Source organism: Empidonax traillii, unplaced genomic scaffold (assembly GCF_003031625.1).
Source record: "Empidonax traillii isolate 1590-97213 ecotype Southwest subspecies unplaced genomic scaffold, ASM303162v1 scaffold352:size1026972, whole genome shotgun sequence".
Lineage (NCBI taxonomy): Eukaryota > Metazoa > Chordata > Aves > Passeriformes > Tyrannidae > Empidonax > Empidonax traillii.
This window is the reverse complement of record NW_020955545.1, coordinates 654,424-674,226: the sequence shown is the minus strand read 5'-3', so window position 1 is coordinate 674,226 and position 19,803 is coordinate 654,424. Positions and strand designations below refer to the sequence as shown.

The 19,803-nt window shown below is 37.1% G+C and overlaps 1 protein-coding gene across 4 annotated transcripts in view; it reads right to left on the bottom strand.

The window, feature by feature from the left end:
• The window catches only part of ERICH1 (glutamate rich 1), a 68,124-nt gene that overhangs the window by 22,076 nt on the left and 26,245 nt on the right, over positions 1 to 19,803 (bottom strand). For 3 of the 4 annotated variants that reach the window (XM_027892437.1, XM_027892438.1, XM_027892436.1), the window contains exon 3: positions 16,512 to 16,646. In XM_027892437.1, coding sequence (XP_027748238.1) covers positions 16,512 to 16,646 — 135 coding nt within the window. Of the gene's footprint in view, positions 1 to 16,511; positions 16,647 to 17,770; positions 17,813 to 19,803 lie in introns of those variants that run through there. The other variant, XM_027892440.1, reaches the window with a different exon arrangement.

Below are 19,803 nucleotides of genomic sequence, written 5' to 3'. Positions count from 1 at the left end.
GCTACACAAGAAAAGTTACTGCATATGTATAAACTCTGTGGAGTACAGGACATCAAAATTGCCTCCTTGGAAAGTAATTTTTTATAACAACTTCTGGATGATGGTTTACTTCATGTAAAAGTGCTTTCCTTAAAAAAAAGCAAAACACAACCAAATCACCAAAACCAATGTACTATGCCTTATACAGGTCTTAAAGATACAGGGGTTTATGCACCTGTTTTGATTCTTTCCAAAGGAGATGCAAAATAAATGATGAGAAAGTGACTCTTTTCCCAATACACCTATGAACAGCAAAGAGAAAGCAGGACAGAACTAATCAAAATTCACTTATTTAAACCAAAAATAAATTCCAAGAAGCCTGCAGTAAGGCTACAAGCTACCTGCACATCTCATTAGCAAAACCAAGATTCTTAAGGTTTCACTGGAATGCTGGGCTTGAAATCACAAGCAATGGTTGTTCAGTCTTCCTCCTGACCTCTTCATAAAAGTCTTCTTTTGTTAAGTTGGACAAGAGGCCAGTACAGGTTTCCGTCTTCTCAAAGAACTAGGATTTTGACTTTAGTAGTCAGTTCCTGTGTTCACAGGAATTTTTTCATTCTGAAATACTAAAGAGTTCACAAAAATCTTGCAGCCAGTGTCACAACCAACAAATCTCAGCAATAGCTTCAGGTTCTCTGAAGACAAGGGCCAGAGCACTGACCCCTGCGAAAGAAGGACTGGGAATGGGGGCTCTCTGGACAGAGTTAGCAGGTGCCTGGCTCTATGGTGTTGGCTACTTCTCTGGCTCAGCAACGTCAAGAGAGACTGCAGATGAAATTTTATTATTCACTCGTCCCCAGAAGGAGATACATGGATAACCAAGGCTTCACTCAAGATTTGCTGCTGCCATTATCTCATACTGTAGCGGGTAGAGAGAACTTCCACTATACTAACAAGTACAGTGACACAAAAAGTTTTCAGAAGCTCACCAGAGAATAGGTTGCAAACAGCTCAAAATAATTCAGGGCTTTCCATTTACTTGGCTTTTAAAATAAGCATTTCACTGCAAGCAAGTTTAGGTGTACAGAATTACTGCCATTAAAAGAGAAAGAATAAAAAAAGGGAAGTATAAAAATCTTGTAAATACATTTGAACTAACAGATATATAGTATACAATGAAAGTTTATACAGCTTGTAACGTAACTGCTAGAGGCATTTCACTTTAATAGGCATATTTATCCAAAATGTATTTAATAGAAGAAAAATGCCAGAGTTAAAGTGAAAAGGAAAAGTACTGTAAGTCACTAAAGAATACATTCAAAGAATTTAATCATTGTACTTCTACTCAGATATTTTTCTGCATATGTATAAGTCATAATACCATCTCTAAAGCTTCTGCTGAAGTTCTCTCTGTAAGTATATGTGGTTTTGCACTAAACAAAATATGAAGGTTATTTTCAAATGCAAACATTTCTGATTATTAGTGGATTTTGCATACCATTATGACTTCTAGATGTATGTCAAACAAAATACTGCAGCAGATTTTCTGCTTGGGTAATTTCTGAGATGACAGAAACATACATCTAAATTTCATGCAATCACTAAACTATCTTACAGCTGGCTTGAAATTAGAAATACACACACACATATGTAACACTTATGAAATAAGTGTTCCATATTCTTCCCTTTCAGAGGAAAAAACTCCATCCAATGCTGTATAATACTGATCATGAAAGGCTCCACCCATCATCAGCATATTCAAGATCATGGTACCAATATCTGAGCGGCATTTCAGAATTGTCTATCTGTACTTACTTCACCAGGTACCTGCACACCCTACTCAAGAAACAGCTAGTTAGAAATGGAGATAAATGCAAGATTTCCATTGGCAAGTGCTGCAAAGGAGAAAGCAGATGCCAAGAAAATCTGGCATTTTTTCCCAGGATGAAAAAAGCTGGCAAAAAAAGACAAGATTTAATGTGGATCCTGAGATGCAAGTGGAAAATCTGTATCACTGGTTCATTATTTTAAGTCTTCTCTTTTATCCTAAGGCTATATATTTTTATTTCTTAAGGAGCTGTAACAGGCACAAATTAGTATTTCTCTCCTCCACAGTGTATAAAAAAGTACCGAACAAAAGAATCAATCATTTTTTTCTCTGGCAGAAGAACGAGGATAGACATTATGTTCTTTTCAGTAAAAATGCCACAGTTCAGCTAAGGTATTTAACTGCCATGTACAAGTTACCATAATACTCACTTCCCTTTCCAGGCTCAAATAAAAAGAGACAGCCTTCTCCAAACAGAAAGTATGATCCTTGCCAGACTTTATTATATTCACTTACTGTAACGTCACGAGATGCCTCGCTCTTCTAACTACACAAGCAGTTTGGTAGAGTATTCTCATATGCTTCAGTGAAGAGCTGTGAAAAAAACCCCAGGCCCATGCACAGAGGTGGTGTACTGCAGCAGATCAGGGTATGAAGTGTTACAGACCTGCAGACCAGTCTGGAGCCCGCAGCACTTGCTGCCTCTCTGTGCTGATCTATCAGCACTGTCTCAATATCAACCCTATTACTATATGCATATTTTCGCTCATGTCTGCGTATGTTTGGGCTTCCACAGCAGAATCTTTACTATTTTACATAGCTTGTGATATGAGAAGCACATAGATCTGAGCATTCAGTAAACTAAGTCCTTTTAGTATATTGAATGAAGGCTGGAAAAGAACAGGTGCCACACTTGGGCACAAGAACTACTTAAGACATCTTCGCTGTATTTGCTGCTTCCTCTAGAAAGCTAGCTGAGTAACTAGAGACATAGTTGCTGTATTTATTAATATCCACTTTTCATAAAGTTTTACAGCAAATCACTTTCCTATCAACTAAATGCTGCATACCTTTGTAATTTTTGGAAATTTTATCTTCCACGTTGTTTGATAATGGGAATAACGAAGCATTCTATAGATATAAAACATATGTAGTAGAAAATATTGGCTTGTAACTCTCATCTTCAGAAAGACAGTAACTAAAAAATTAGGTAGAGATATTTATTTGTCCTGACTGACAAAAGATATGTCCATTTGTAAAATCTCAAGAAATGTTGATATACTTCTGGAGTTGAGAGCATACCTAAATATAAACCAAATGGAACGGTTTGTGAACACACTGCAAACCTAAGACATCCAAATAAAAAAGTACCTAAAGCTGAATTTAAGATAGAAGTGTGAAAGGAATTAAGCTCATTGTGCATTAAAGATGCATCTTTTTTATTAAATGTGTGCTAGGCTCTCCTTAAGGTGTGGCAACCATTACAGATGCCAAGCTACAAAAAACAAAGCTAACAGCTACTAAAACAAATGTTTTATCCAATATTATATCTGGCATTGTGACAGTACAATGGTGTTGCAGTATGCTTTTAGGATATAAAGTATGCTGAAGTTGTAATGATTGTTTAAAGTGACCATGCTTCCAAGATGGTGATTGTAACCCTTTGTGTAACCCTTCTTGTTCCCAAGATCCCTCACTGTATCTTTGGAATGTCCAAGAGATACCTGGAAGCTCACCTATTGTGTACTGTTGTTAACCCTTTGTTATCATGGGTTGTTTGTAAGACCTCTTGAACTCCCACTGGTCACTTTGTGATCCCCTCCAAAGGTATTTAACCTGATACCAGAACAATAAAATCTCTCTCTGCCTGCTTCTCTCCTGCCTGGCTGCTGGCGCCCTGGTCTCTTCTGTGGGGCCATGAGGTGCCGCGGGGTGGCAGGGCCAGGGGGAGGGCACGCTCCCCCTCGGAGCAAGGGGTAAAAGGAAAGGCCTCTTGCTCTGGGGTTCCCTCTCCCTATCCCCTCAGCATTCGTCACAATGGCTATTTGTGAGTGAAAAGCAAAGCAACAAAATGGGTTGGTGTGCAAGATGCTGATATCCAGTTCAGTGTCACATCATGCTCCTGTTCCAAAATACCATTACCACAACACTCACTGAGAGTAATGTACCAAACAGATTTAAACTAGCAGAACCTGTTTTGAACAGTCAGGACTTTAGCTCACATGGCATTTTTCATCCTGTTCTACACACCTTAGAGTACTGAACAAGTTGGACTTATCAGTGAATTAGTTTATGTTGCATTCTCTCAGTATTCTGAACGTTTACAAATTATTTTAATTAAAATAAAAAATCAACTTAGAGAAACCTTTCATTCATGTTTATCCAATTAGGTTAGTGGAAAATTGGTATCATCAGCCCAACGAAGCAAAAATAGTTGCATAAAACTGTTTCTGAATTCTTTCCTACTCCACAGCAAGACGCAGAGTGTCTTGGGTGAGCTTTATGTAAGTCTTTTCCAAATATCATCAACTCACTCAGAAATAAACAGCTTTGAGAAAGTAAGGTCACTCAGTTCTTACGGAAAAACACAGATGTAGGCAGAACAGGTATGAATTCACACAAAACTTCACCTGCCATTAGACCAAGACTGGATTTTCAAGGCAACTGTTTAAACTATCTGCATCAAGGAAAGAAGGAAAGTGACAGATGTTGGCAGTGTCCCACACATCAGTGAAGGCCAGCTAACTCTACAGAGTGAGATGTTCGGCTAACTGCGAACTAGCAGAGTCAGTCATGCCAGTAGAGCTGTGCTGGTTATACCAGCCCAGAGTCTGAGCAGAGTCTGTGAGATGGAGCACTGTCAGCTGGATACAGCCAGAGGTGCAGCTGTTGGAAGTGATTTGTTCTGTATCAGGAGAGACTGCCTATTTGCCCTTATCCCTGCCCCACAGCTGCACACTGCCAAAGCAGCTGGGAAATGAAACTACCGGTACAGAGATGCAGCAGCTTTGGTCAGCCAGAACAAGCTGTTCAAAGAAACTGGGGATCCTTGGAATGCACTTAGATTGCCTGGAGTGCATTTTGACTAGATTTCAGCAATACATTTGTGTATGCTGGTATTTCTGTCTTTTTCTATAGCAACATCCATTTTTTTTCCACCCTCCACAGATGGCTGGAAAGCAAGAGGGTGAGTAAGGCTGAAGCACAGCATGGGCAACACACACCCTGTACTACTGAGCAATCCTGCGTCTACAGTGATGGAAGGGGTTTTCTTTCTCTCCAACAGCCTACAAAACAGAAGGCTCTGATGAATTATGCCTTGTTAGTTTTTTGAAGTCTAATTATGAACCAACTTGCAGGGATAAAATGGAAGGAAAATAGCATGAAACTAGCAAATAAAATTATTTAGCAAACGTAATGGGAACAGGAGACGGATGGAGGATGATTTTCAAAGCTTCCCTGGCAAAGGTTACAGTTGTACTGAGGGTTGTTCAGTACTTTAAAAGACTGCTACCTGTAACCTTTGCAGAGGGCAGTAATCAAAGGCAAAGGATATGAGATCAAGGAATTTCCCAAGTGTAGACTGAATGGAGACAGCCTACTGAAAGCCGTATTAATGTGTGGCTGTAAGCCTACAAGTTGCCATAAATTACAACTACTGCTACAAAAGAATAACAATAAAATGAAGCTGTGAGGTAGGCCTGATTCTGACTTTCAACATCAGATACCATCACACATCTGTATGTCGTATAAAATGCTTACATCAAAGACGTGGTTAATATTACAAACAGTCTTTTTCCTGCTGTCTTAATTTTCCTTGTCTACCCAGCCATACTGATTCTGGGCCCCTGCATGTTAGAAACAAGTTTTCTACTCTTACATTGTCAAGAGTATTTAAACAGTAGGTAATGTGAATGCAGAATTTCTATTCCTACAAAAGGCTTTCCTCTTCCCCTGCTCCCTATTTTATTTTGAATGGGAAAATTGAAAATATACTGCATTGAAACAAGTCTTGCTGGAAAGAAAAAGTAACATGGGCCCTTTACAGCAAGAGGATGAGCCAGGGTCACATTCCCCTGCTTAATATTCAACAATTGTGTTGTTTATTGGTGGATATTGGATCCTGACACATAGGACAGTAACACATTGTTGTGATTCAATATTAACAGGTTCACAGGCAATAGCAGAGCAGAGAAGGTTATAATTTTATATGGAACCAACTATATAACTGATAGCCAAAATGAAAAAATCATGTATACTAAGAGTGATCAGAAACATCTCAACATCTACAAAACAATCAAATTTCCTGCTTTAACATGTGATGAGCTGAGATTCAGAACAATGAAGCACTTAAAGAGACAGAGCCCAAGCTGTCTTCTGCCTTTCCCCTTCATCCAGCTCCCTACTGACTTTACTCAGCTCATCCATGATGATTTACCTACAAAAGCTCATGTCTTGATTATGTTTCCATTATGAAACAAGGAGATGAAAGTAGTCAAGCAGTGTCTGCTCAAGTGAGGCAGAAATACAACAGTGCTGTCTTTTTGCTGGGATCTAAGGTGGTTGTTGATGCTCTTCTCTATTTCTTTTCCTTTCCCATCAGTTCCTTACTGTGCCTATGACAACAGGAAGCCTGCTTCAAGAGGGAGAAAGGGAGAGCACGCTCCTGCTGAGAGGGGAGAATTGACTCAGTGGGTGGGGAGCAGGAAGAGAAAAATGATATGCAGTCAAGAAAGAGAAGAAAATAGAAGGCCAGTGCCTCTTCATTCTGTGAGGCTCATGCATTAGAGGAGAGGATGCTCAACAAAAATGTTTGTCATCACTGCAATTTAAAAAAAAAACCCAAAAACCAAAAAGCAAGGAAAAGTCAGAGATAAAGGCCTTAATTCCACCTCCTCCTATCAGATATGATCACCTGACTAGCTGAACCTACTTTAATCAAATTACTTTCAGACTTATGGACATGTAACAAGAGCAGATTCAGTCTGAGAAACTGATTGCATCAGAGAGGAATAAAGAAAACTGAAGGACAAGAACCCCAGGAAAGTGAAGGTAACTGCCAGAGTCAACATGTCTCATTGAACATGCACTTTTTGGCGAGATCTTACTCTGCTTAAGCACACATCTGCACTCTGGGTTCCAACCCAGCATTATCTTTCCTCTGTTAAAATGTAAAGGCATAAACTAGGACTAGGAGTATGTTGTTTTCTGCACTACAGAAACACACAGGAATGAGAGTTCATTTCAAAGCTACATTTTTCTTATTGAAATACTTGAAGCTTTTTCAGAAGCAAAAAGAAACTAATAAAGCATCTGTACACGTACTTCATTTACAATTATAGAAATATAAACCAAAGATCTTTAATAAACCTTTAAAGCCTCTAGCCATGAAGCCATGGCTAAAGTAAATCATTACAAGTGTACCAACATTAGCATGTACTTCGATTTTTTTCTTAATAAATTTTCAGTATTTATACCCTTTCCTAACACCACACACAAATGTTAACTAAGTATCTGGGGCACAATTCTTTTCCATTCCCCTCTTAGACATTTTTCAGAGGTTTTTTGGGGGTTGTGAGTTTTTGTTTGTTTGTTTGTTTCGACGGGTTGTCTACCAACATCTTCATGTTAGAAACTACCACACCAGAACTACTGAAGACTTCAGTGACATTAAAATCTCCTGATTCATACCATACGCTCTGCAATACTTCCATATGCTTGTCGTTATATCGGCATTTAGAAGATGTAAATAATTACAGACATTGGTAGTTAGAAATTACTGGTTTCTACATTGTATATAAACCTAAACTAGTGATTCACACTTACTGTTTAAATTGATAGCCCAATCCTGTGTTTAAAACCCTCAGTGGACAGCGGGGAATTTCTTGCTAAATTTCCCTCTCTCCTTCAAGAGTTCAGACTTGCATGTTGTGAAATCAACAGAGGTGATTACCCCATTCTAGATGGCTGCTTGCCAGATCACCGAAATTGCTTGTAACACTGCTAGAGAATACTGGTGGTCTGGAGATGTTTTCCTGGAAGTGCCTGCCCGAGCTACACCTACCTCAAATGTTTATCATTTGTATCACATGTAGTACACTAGAAAGATTTCCAAAAAGTTGTGATCACACTAGTCAGCTAGCTTTTGCAGATCAAGTACATCAGCAAGCATCTTCTTCCAAGCATACTCTTAATTCCTTGAAATTACGTTATGTTAAAAGTTAATCACAAAACTAGAATTCTGGACAACTCTTAAATCATGTGATACTTTAAAAAGGAAACCTTCTCCTGTTCAGATAGAAAAGGATTTAAAGATTTTCCAAAGTAGTATTAGAGAAATTGATTTAAGTCTTTCTTAACCTTTAATTTAATTCCAATGATGCAAGCCAACTGATAACAACGTCAGTGTAAATACCAACATTACTGGACCTAGATTTTTATTTTTTTAAAAATTAAGCCAGAGATAACAAATGATTAAATACTTTATCTGAGCTCTGAAAACAAAAATGGTTCTCCAATCTTATTCAATTTCAGAAATAAAACTGTGGTGATACTATCTATGAAAGAATGTCATTGCATCTATCAACAAATACAAGGTCTGCAGAGAGGATATTCAAGGAGAAGACATCGGTAGTACAGATTCTTCAGCTACAACTGTCCAACACCTCTATTTGTTTGTGGCATCTTTCACTGTAATTGGTTCCAAAACATCAAGTATGTTCAAGCTGAAGAAGGAACAGGCTGTAGAGAAGGAAGTTCCTTAATCTCCCAGATATCTCTTCTTCCAAGTTAATGATTAATCTATAAACACCACAACACCATGGAATGGCTTATAGGAACAGCCTTAACAGAGATTTTATTGTTGCTACAGCTTGCTTTCTGAGGATGACAAACACATGAGACTTCCTGAAGCTGTTGGGAGCTCAGGAAAATCTGCCATTCACAAACTGGAAGTCATACATTAATTTCTGCAAGGGCAATGCTAAACTACAGAATGGTATCACCTAAAATTTTATCATGCACAAATATATTGTTTTAATACTAAACAGTGACATTCAAACTGTCAGAGAATTAAAAACCAGAACACCCAAAATTAACTAGCAGAATTCAGTAATAGAAATTTAAGAAATGACTTAGCTATAACATTCTTACTAGAAAAGGAAATACCCGTGCTAACAAGCCTAAGGAAAAGGAGGAAAGAGAAGCAAACCTCACAGCATGAGTTTAAGAAGTAGCTGAAGTGAAACAGAAAAACTCTTTTTTTCAGCTAGTTACAAGAAAAATCTGCACACTTGCATATTAATAATGTTCACTTATTCATGTCATCATTTGAAATATGTTTTGGTGCATCTGTATTGCAAAACACTATTATATTAAGAGTTGTACTTTGGCATCTTTCATTATTCAGGCATACTTTATGAAGTCCTAAATTAGACAGGATTTTTATCTGTAAGAATCCTTTAATGGGCTTGTTATTCCATTAAAAAAAAATAAATGTGGGAAGAATTTTATTACTCTTTGTTGGCAAACGCACAATTTTTACCCTTAAAGTGCCACAATTCCCACAGTTTGTCTTGTTATCAGCTTTGGATATTCCACACAGAAGTTGCCACAAGTCAATCCACGAGCACGTGACAGAACACACTATAAAACCACCTGATTCATAGGAGGGTTTTTTCATAGCTTTTTCTTTCAGATATAAGATTCAGAAAAGCAATTATAAGTGTTCTTAAACTCATTTGTCTTCAAGAAGTGTTTGTTTCATGTTGAGTGCTTTCTTGAACTATTTTATTTAAAATAGGTAATAATAGTCATTGAGCACTGTCAAACATTTTGATTTACAGTTAAGTAGTACTAAGCAAACAATGTATATTGTAACATCACTGAGATAACTGCGTATATGAATGGTGTGGAATTAGAAAAAGAAGATTTTTAAAATGAAATATTTCTTTTAACTTTTTTCTACTGCCCCACCCTCTGACTGATTTGAAAACACATCTAAAACTTTGATACAATATCAGTTTCTTAAAGGGTAAAGAATTCTGGGCAATCTGTTGTAATTGGGATGCTGGGACATGCTTTAATCACATGGTATGTAACTCCTATAACGGCAAATGTAAGATCTAAATTATTAATAGGGGAAAAGAAATACTTAGAGCTTTTGATACCCTATTCTTGCAACATATACAGTCTATGAACTCACAGTACTGAGATTCTGAGGTGTGGTTTAAGACAACTTAAAAAAGCCCAAAAGCCTGTTGTGGGAACTGGCAGGAAGCTTGCACCTGGCTTGGCTATTTCATCAGTGATTAACACTAAAATTACTGTTGATATTGAAAAAAACAATGAAATTAGTAAAGTTATATATAAGCACGACTTGGGTTCTAATAAAAACCCCAACAAAATCAACCAAACAAAAAAACACCAGACATTAAACCCCACAGGCTTTAAGCATGGTCAGGATATCAGTGTATCAAGTAACAGGAGCTCCTGCTGAAATGCTGTGGCAGAAAAACATTAATGCAATGTTCTTATCTATTAAAAGCAAAACCAAACCCCAGAGTTGTGGATAGAAATACAAAGACTGTATTACATAGAACCACAGAACAGTCTGAGTTGGAAGGGACCCACAAGGATCATCAAGTCCAACTCTTAAGTGAGTGGCCCATACAATATTGTATCAACACACGGCCTTGCTGAAAAAACAAATACTACAGCAGTACTGGAGTTTATATTCTTAAAAGGATGCTGTGAAAAGGAAGATACCTAAAAGAGCTACAAAAGAGGCTTGAGGATTGAAGTAAACATCCTAGAGCAATACACAAGTGAACCTCTAAGTGAAAAAGATTGATGGTGACTTGATCCCTGTTTTTCTTTTTGGTAAGAAAATACTGCTAAATATGGCTCTTTAAATGGAGGAAGGCTGAAAAAAAAGCAATTTTGAAGTATTTTTTTTGGTTTTGATAAGAATGAGGCCTATTAACTGTAGCACCAGAAAGTAGTGGAGCCTCTGTGACATCTCTGAAATGTGAACAGTTTTTTTTTTGGTTTGGTTGGTTCTTTTTTTAAATGCAAACTGCTGAGCTCAATATGGGGTAAGACCTCTCTAGCAGGTAAAGAAGATTAAATTACACGGTCTAATGATTCCTCTAATTTGAAGGCTGCAAAAAGATTCACAATGGTGACGTTTCATTGGTGTTACCTGCCAGTGAAGAAAGTGTGCTGCTGGCCTTAGCTGCTTAATATACATTGTTCCCTCGGTGTGTTATCAGCTCTGTAATGTATTGCATTCCAAACCACTTGCCAAGAACCTAAGTAGTCAACACATGATTCACACTAGAACAACTTAACAACAAATATAAGCTTAAGTACCATTAAGACTTCCTAAAATGGTTGCCTTAAACCTTAAGTGAATCAAGACACTACAGACGTCAGAGACTATCTGATCACGCCTTAACCAAAACTATCTTTTGATGACTAGAAAGTGCAAACATTTTTGCCAGCAAAATCAAATACAAGAAATGTAATAGCTTTTACAAGGCTGGCTAAGGACCCCTCCCCAATGTTATTCTACACCGACAATGCTAAGAATTTCCTGGTATGTGTCTCACTTGAATAACTAATTTACTTGTATGTAAATGAGACAGATCTCTAACTTCATTCCTTCACCTTAGACCTCTTGCAGCACCAGTAGGGATTCTTTGCAGTATTACCCTTTCTGACAAAAACAAAAAAAGCAAAAGGGCAGCTATATTAACAAGTAACTCATGTGCCTTTATCATATAGAATTGCAAAGCCTGAAACCAACACGCAAATTTAACCAGGTGAAGAAGTGCCCCACAGAAGTATCACTTTTCACATTATTTCAGATTTGTCAACAGTCAAAAGATAGGTAAAAAAAAAAAAAATCAGTTGTTTGCTTCTCTTTCTCTAACTTGACTTCTTAGCATGAGAATGAAGCATCCAAATTGGATTCTTCCTCCTAACTAGAACTCCATCTCATAGCCGACCCATTAGGAGGTTGGACAAAGCTCAGCCAGGTCTTGCTCCTTCTGTCAAAAGCTCTGAGGCATCAGTCTATCTAACAGGCTTCACCAAAAGATGGAAGGTTGTTATGAAGATAGTAACAACAGGGTAGTATCAGATGAACACTACACTGTGGTTCCAAACTACGAAGGAAAAATGAGTGAGACTTTACAAGAACAAAAAGAACAGGTTATCAAATTAAAAATGAAAAAAAATCCTAAGAATGTTTTTCTTCGAGTTCTCTTTATCTGCTCTTCCAGGTGCCCTCAACTCCTGTGTATTACTGAACTCCTGCATGCACAGTTTTCATCTTCTACAGCCTCTGGGGCAGGAATTTGCTCTGCCATGAATCTAAGAGACACCAAGTACCGATCTGTGATGCTACATAAAAATATGGATTTAATATTAAAGCACTTCTGAGAGAAATTATAATCCAGCACAGTGTTCTGTGCACAAATAAAATAACTTTATATATTATATTCTACTATCATAGCTTCAATTACAGTTTCCAAGGAGAAGCAAAGCTGGAGAAATAAAATCAATGAGTTTATCTTTTAGAAGGAATAAGGTTACATTTTTAGCATTCATACTTTAATGTAAGATAGTGTTTCCTATTGTTTTACCTGTCTTGAAATAAGTAAAATCACCACAATTTTACTTCATCTTATGAAAGTAAAAACCAAAACAAAAGTACTGCTTCTCAGAAAGTTAAGGGACACATAACTAAAGTTTTCTGGATTCTCCTTTCATATAGAACACCCTTTTAAACATGATGGTGGATCTTTCAAGTGACTACTCTTGAAGAAGCATTTCTCAATAAACAGATAATAAAAATAAATTAATTTTTATCTCCAATTTATGAACTTTAAGATATGAGAATACTGGACTTACAACCAGAATTTGATGGATAATAACTCATCTGTAGCTTGAAAATTATACATTTTAATGCTTTTGCCAAACGTATAAAGTCTATTGCTAAACAAGTTAGCAGTGCATTAACACATACCAAGGTCAGTAGGAAAATCATATGAAAAACATAAGAAATTCTCTGGATTATTTGCTCCCCTGACTGTCTAATTCTTGTAACTCAATTCAATCAAAAGAAGGCTGACAAAATCACACTGTCATAGTGACTCAATTAATACAAAACAGTCCAGGGAGTTTTTAATAATTAGATGCTCAAGTCTAATTTATTATTCCAAGAATGCTGGATAAATGTAATGTTCATTATTTTCTTGAAAGATAAGGAAGACTCTTAGATTTTTCTTCTCATTACTACAGGTTCATCTGCTTACATGAAAGAAACAAACATGGAATAGCAGCTTTATTCTCCTCACCTCTGGGAAATGTGTAAGAGAATCACACAGTATCAATCATAATGGAACTAGTTTAAAGAATAACAGTAATGAACAACCCAAAAAATATTTTGGAGATGACAAGAAATTGTTTTAATTTATAATTTTAATTAACTTTAACTTTTAAACAATTTCTCAAAATCAGTTGATGGCTACATTCATATTCTAATGACAGATTACTTCATTCTTTCACAGATGAATGCAATAAAATATCAGCCATGGCACATCTACCCCTCTTGACGATCTTGTTATTAGATAGACTCAGATTTTGTTTGCTTAATATATTGAGAAGACACAGCAAATCACACTGATATATAAGTAAATTGCAACTGAAAAATTTAAATCCTAAAACAGTCACATTATTTTCATGACAACTTTGATAAACAATGAAATTATTTTTGAGTCAGATTACTTTTTTTTTTTGAGTTTCCACATCATTTATTTCCCTTAATTCTGGGCTCAAAGACTAGAGAAGGATAACATGGGAACCTTTTGTTACCCAGCATATACACAACATACTCAGCTTTTTAGGAAACAGAGCAGATTACCTGTTCGCCTTCAAAATATATCATATAGATAGTATCAGGACTAAAACACCAGATCTGAACTTTGCCTTATGGAGCTGGTTCTTTGGGAATACCTGGGACAATTCCACAATTCTAAAAAACTAGTTTTATTTTATATAGAGGGAACATTCATACATTCGGTCATGTACACTCCCTCTTCTTCCTTCGGTGTCAAAGGTTCTCATTGAGCTTTCATTTATCCTTTCAAGACCTGATCTGAATAAGGGATATACAACTAAATCTAGTGAGCCAACTAAGCAGTTCATGGTGTGATTGCCTAAACTGTTCCTTCTGGATTTTATGAACACTGCCTGAAATCACAGACCTCATCCTGCAATAGGTTTTATGTATCTGCATAAATTAAATACTATAAATGACATACACAGGAGTAACGTTAACCACAACCCTCAACCTTGCAAGATTAGCACAGATCTCCAATTCTGCAATCTGTATTTAGGCAAAACAAGTAATAAGGGTCTAAACTGCAAAAAGAAAGATCTAATATTAAAGGGTAGTGAAACATCAGAGCAAGCAGAAAAGAGCATGTAAAAAAAACCTCCTTATGAGGAGGTTTTTAAGATCAAATTGGGCAAATACCTGGCAAGAATGACATTTATAGTCACATCTACCATGCAAGCAGAATCACCGGTTAAAAAACTTCACTTCAAACTTATTATTTCTTGATTCCATGATAAACTGCAAAGTCAAATAACAAACCAATCCAAAAATAAGTCTCCCAAAATTCCAGATCCATTTGTTAACTGTTGAAAAAGTGGCTGAAGTCCAAAACCTACTCTTTCTGAACACTGAAACTGGGATCAGCTAAAAGAGCTCTCCATCCAACAGTCTATACTGTTGCTACACAACATCAGACCTCTACTTGGTATCATGGTTGAATACGTTTGCTTTGAAATCCTTAAGGAAAAGACAGCATCTAAAAAATGAGCCATTGTTCAATATTCTATCCACTGTAAAACCAGGCCAAGTATTTATATGACTTTAAAAAGAGACAACATAATGCAATCCTAAATGCTGTTCTGCTTAACTGCTATGCAATATATCAACATCTAATATGCACCATGTACAGTCTGATTTACACACAGATTTTAAACAGCAGCTGAGTAAATTTGCCACAAAAGTTCCAGGCTAATACCTTAATAAGGAGGTTGCAGCAGTGTTCAGAGGTCTGTATTCTAGTGTTTCATTTAAAAGCAACGTAAGTCCCAGTATAAAACTGAATGTTATAGGTCCATTTACCTACAAAGTACTATGAGACTTCATTTAGTCTTATTAGCAAAAGACAAAAGGGGAAACATCCCTCTAATACCTAAAAGGAAAGAACACCAAATAATAAACTGAGATTATATGGCATGCAAGGAGATCAGAATAAGCAGCTTGAATACGACATGCTGGGAAACAAACCCAGTGAAGTGCCCAAAGACAGTTGTGCGACTAAACAAATTTAAGCATCACCTACAAACAGCTTTTGGACTCTGACCATGAATCCTGTACAACAGAGAAAAGTGCATCCTCGAAGCTGTACATTACAACACCTTTCCATCCATTATCCAAATGGTATCAAGATCTGCTCTTACGTTACTCTGATAAAGTTACTTCTTTGTCACTCAAAAAATGGTCTTTAAACCACTTCATACCAAGGAAGAACACTCTTGATGCACCACCAATCACGCTGCATTTTGCTTCAGTCTCTTAAGCTACTTTGATACCTTTACTTGTATCCAGACTCTGAATGGAGTTCAGAACAAAGTGCAGACCCAATTTCCAATTCACCCCTGTGGGTCCTGTTTGCAGAGGCAAGCAGCATTTGCCTTTCTGTATCTGCAGGTTATATTTGAGGTTTTCCTTAAATTTAAGGCAGTCTCCAGGCTGAAACAGATACAGTACTTTACTAACCGCTGCTTATCAGGTATTTTACTTCAGCTCCTAACCTGTATATTTTCTTTGCTGTAGAATGCCCCTAGCAGTAAATGACGGTGATACACCAGTTTGGAAAAACATACAGCCACACGAACACAGCAACTGAAAAAACTAAATTAATTTGTCTTGTCTAAGCTTAGGATTTTTTTTTTTTTTTAAAGACAGACAGAATCAATTTATTCTGGCAATGGCATTCAGAAAACCATGTACTTAACTGAGGCAACCTTGAGGCTCACTTTACAGATTCTGTGCTTCTTCTCTTGTATTCTTTGACAACATTAAATATTGGTTCTGAAGTTACCTGGTAACAGTTTTTCATCAGAAAGCCTCTCAACACTAAAGGACTGGTATCTCCCTCACCAACACCAAGAATGAATGTCTGTTCTAACTGAGAGAGGTAAATCTGAAATGTTGTTGAGTCTTTACCCAGTTTCTCAGAATATCAAGAGTAAGACTTAGTAAAACAGTTTTATCTAACATTTATCCTTAAAAATGACTGTAAGCAGGCATAACATGAATATATATGTGTCACTTGAGTGGGAGGAGCTAAAGACTTCGTCTTCAGATAGACTTTACATAACTTCAGTAAGATCCGTGGCACTGCACGGCTATAACCAAATGTCGAATCTAGTCATGCAACACTTAAGGAGGGAGGTGAACCCATAGGGATGTACACCCTCATTTTGCTTATGTTGCAAAACAGTGACACCCACTGGCAGCAACAGTTTAAATCCTTAATTGTTGTAGTCTGAATCTACTTGATAAGAGTTGCTAAGAAGTTTATCTTGAGAAAAATTTATCACAGCCATAGAAACTTACCTGCTGAGTCAGCACTACTGCCTGAGTTTTCAGAAACTGCACTACTAATAGCATCTGGAGTAGCTGCAACATAACCCTCTGGAGGCAGATCCACTTTGTAAATTCTTCTTGGAGACACAACTGCATCATCACTACCTACAAAACAGAAAAAGAAAAAAATATCTGCCTCAGTATTGGTCTCACTACAGATTTTCTCAAATGTTTTTCCAACTATGGCAATAAGTATTCTCAAAAATCCTTACAGAGGGTCAGGTGTGGAACACTGAAATTATCCTACAACCAACAAAACTGCACCAAATTTTGCAACAGCTACAAATAAGCAATTATTCCATGGGTTAGTTCTTTCCACCAGAAACATTTTCTGTGTCAGGCAAATCTTCTGCCCTAACTTCAGAAGACACAACTTACAGTGATATTTTATGAGAGATTCTAAACACTTATCCCCATTCAGCATGAGCAGACACTATTTATTTAAGAATCATATCACAAAAGACGGATGGATGGAGAGATACAAGCTGATTATGCCGTAATGGAAGCAACAGAAAAAGAACCACAGAACTGTGGTTTGCCCATTTGCAGACCTTTTAAAGGTAGCCTATGCTGTTCTACAGGATGCAAAGATAAAGGGAGTTTGAAAGCCACACCTTTAAAGCCTCATCAGGGCCTGCTCATCCCTGCTCTGCTTCTTTCTGAGAGGGGAAGGGAAGGGAAGAGCCAAGGGCCAGCTTTCCAACTATTTAGTTGTACAGGAAACTACATGTGGTGATGGCACCAGTCTGTTTTTGTAGGCTTTCTTTCCTGTTTAAAAGGTATTTAAAAATACATGCAAGAGAGACAGTATAAACCTTTCCTGTGTTCACCAGACAAGAAGTAGCTCTGTAGGAGTGACAGAGACACATCTCTGCTCCGGTTACATGACAACAGTCCAAATACCAGACTGTATTTCTTCTGCTCAGTAGTGACAACAGCAGAGACCAACCACAGTCAGAAAAAAGCCTTTCAGAAGGCCAGGATGTCACAGTGTCTCCAGATGTTGCAATCTACTTTTAGATGGCTCAGTGTGTTTGTTTTTCTTTTATTTTGGTTTGTTGGGGCTTTTTGGTTGTTGTTGTTTTGTTGGGTTTTTCAACACTCAGCTCCATAAGTCAGCACAGACAGAGCATTAGCCTTCCCTTCCTAGGGGCAATTTGTCCCTTTAAAACACAGAATCAGAAAATACGCTAAGTTGGAAGGGACCCAGAAGGATCACTGAACTTAACTCTTACTCCTGCACAGGATCATCCCTAAGATTCACACCATGTGCCTGAAAGTATCATTCAAACGCTTCTTCAACTCTGGCTGGTTTGGTGCTGCAACCCCTTCTCTGCAAAGCCTTTTCCAGACAAAACTGTTAAAATAATATAAAATAAAACCATCTTTGTCAGGTGGACACAATCAACCTCCTTACACCACAAATCTGCTAGAAGGTCCCAGGTGATCCAAGTCTATCACTGAGGTGCAGCTATGGTTGGACTGATTCCCAAACATTTAAAGCACAGTTGTGTCTGACATCCTTAACAAGAATTACTTCTATGTTTCAAATATGCAATTTAACTACACATACTGTATGCAAATATGTAATTTAACTATACACTGACATTTCTCAGATACCCTACCTCAAAGAATTCAGCATGACTGATCATATTAGATATCTATGATAAACTACTTTTCTGAACATTCAAGACACTTCTGAAAAGCTATACCACAGTTGTTTTCATCATCAGGAGGTGATAAATTTGTTTTGAAAACACATTAGAAAGTTGTTTTGCTTTTTTTTTTCTTGAACAAGTCAGAAAATTTCCAACTGATATTGATGATGCTTACTTTAGGGATAATAAAGGGAAAGAAATAAATAATACAGAAAGATAAAGAACAATTTTGCAAATTCAAAAAATCCACTAAAAATTAGCGTGGAATAATTTTTCAATTCTTTCCATAACAATGATACCAAATGGCTGAACTGGAAGTACTTGCATTGATTTTTTCTCCCCCCTACCCAGGCTGATTAATGATGAAGAGCTAATTAGTGACAATGTTAAATTACAAGGATGTATAAATGTTTGAGTTATTTCCTTCTGAATAATTTCAAGTTTCCCCTTTTTACCATTTTTATTCAGGTTTGGAAAAACAAACATGACCCTGAAAACATTAAACTTAATTTGCAACAGTCTTGAATAACTCAGATCCTTTAATCATAAAAGCAGTAGCAATACTGGGATAATAACTACCCAGGATAAAATAGTTACACATGACAGAATTTGAGGGGACTATCTGTAACAGCCAGTCCTACATAGAACAGTAACAACTCTTACTACATAAATGAGTGATGACTCAAAACTACTTTTTAAATTTCACCTGTTTAAATGGGAGTCTCCAAATTACATATTTACATACTTATTCACACCATATGCAACCTTTAAGTAGGTTGCAAACCATAAATCAAGCATTAGTTTTTGCTAATCCTGTGCAAGTATGTCAAACCAAACTGTTACCATATCTAGTCTGGATTTTGCCAGCCTGGGGCCATAGTCTCCTTGGGTCAAGAAGAGTTAGTTACAGAGTCAAACACTGCTGCAAAGCAAATCCTTAAGATTATAATACTGTGACATAAAAAGGGTTTTTTGATTAACAAAAGTAATCAGATACTGGAGATACTAAAGAATGCTCCCCTTTTACTAGCTAAAAGTAATGAATCCTATTTCTGAAGTATTATTTTATGGAAAAAAACCCTCAACACATTTAAAGGACATTCATGACCCCCCAACAAGAACAAGCATTGCTCTTAAAGACAAACTAAGAATACAGAATGTTTTTAAACTATTTGTCTGTTGCTCAGGTTCTTTTCTACAACATTCCCCACACAAAGAGATCCTTTGCATGTAACTCAACCTTGCGTACAGAGTAGGGAAGTGAATCTATACCATGCCCTTCCCAACACTACAACTGCAAGCATGTTGCTTGGCCAGCTTTGTTATCTCCCGCTACCCTACTACAAACAAGTATCAGAGCTTTTTAGGAGGAGCTGAAGGTGCCACCTGCCTAGTCAGTCATCATTTTGGGTAGACACTGTTTATTTTAAGTCTATTTTTCAGCATCCTTAAGCTTTCCCCTACTTGCAGCTCAGAATGGTGGTACATAACACTAGCACAGCTTCCAGACCACCTGAACATAAAGCATAATTAGGCACACATCTCAGACATAGACATGGCTAGAACATGTGCTCATATAATCTTGGCCTTTTTGTGGCAAATTT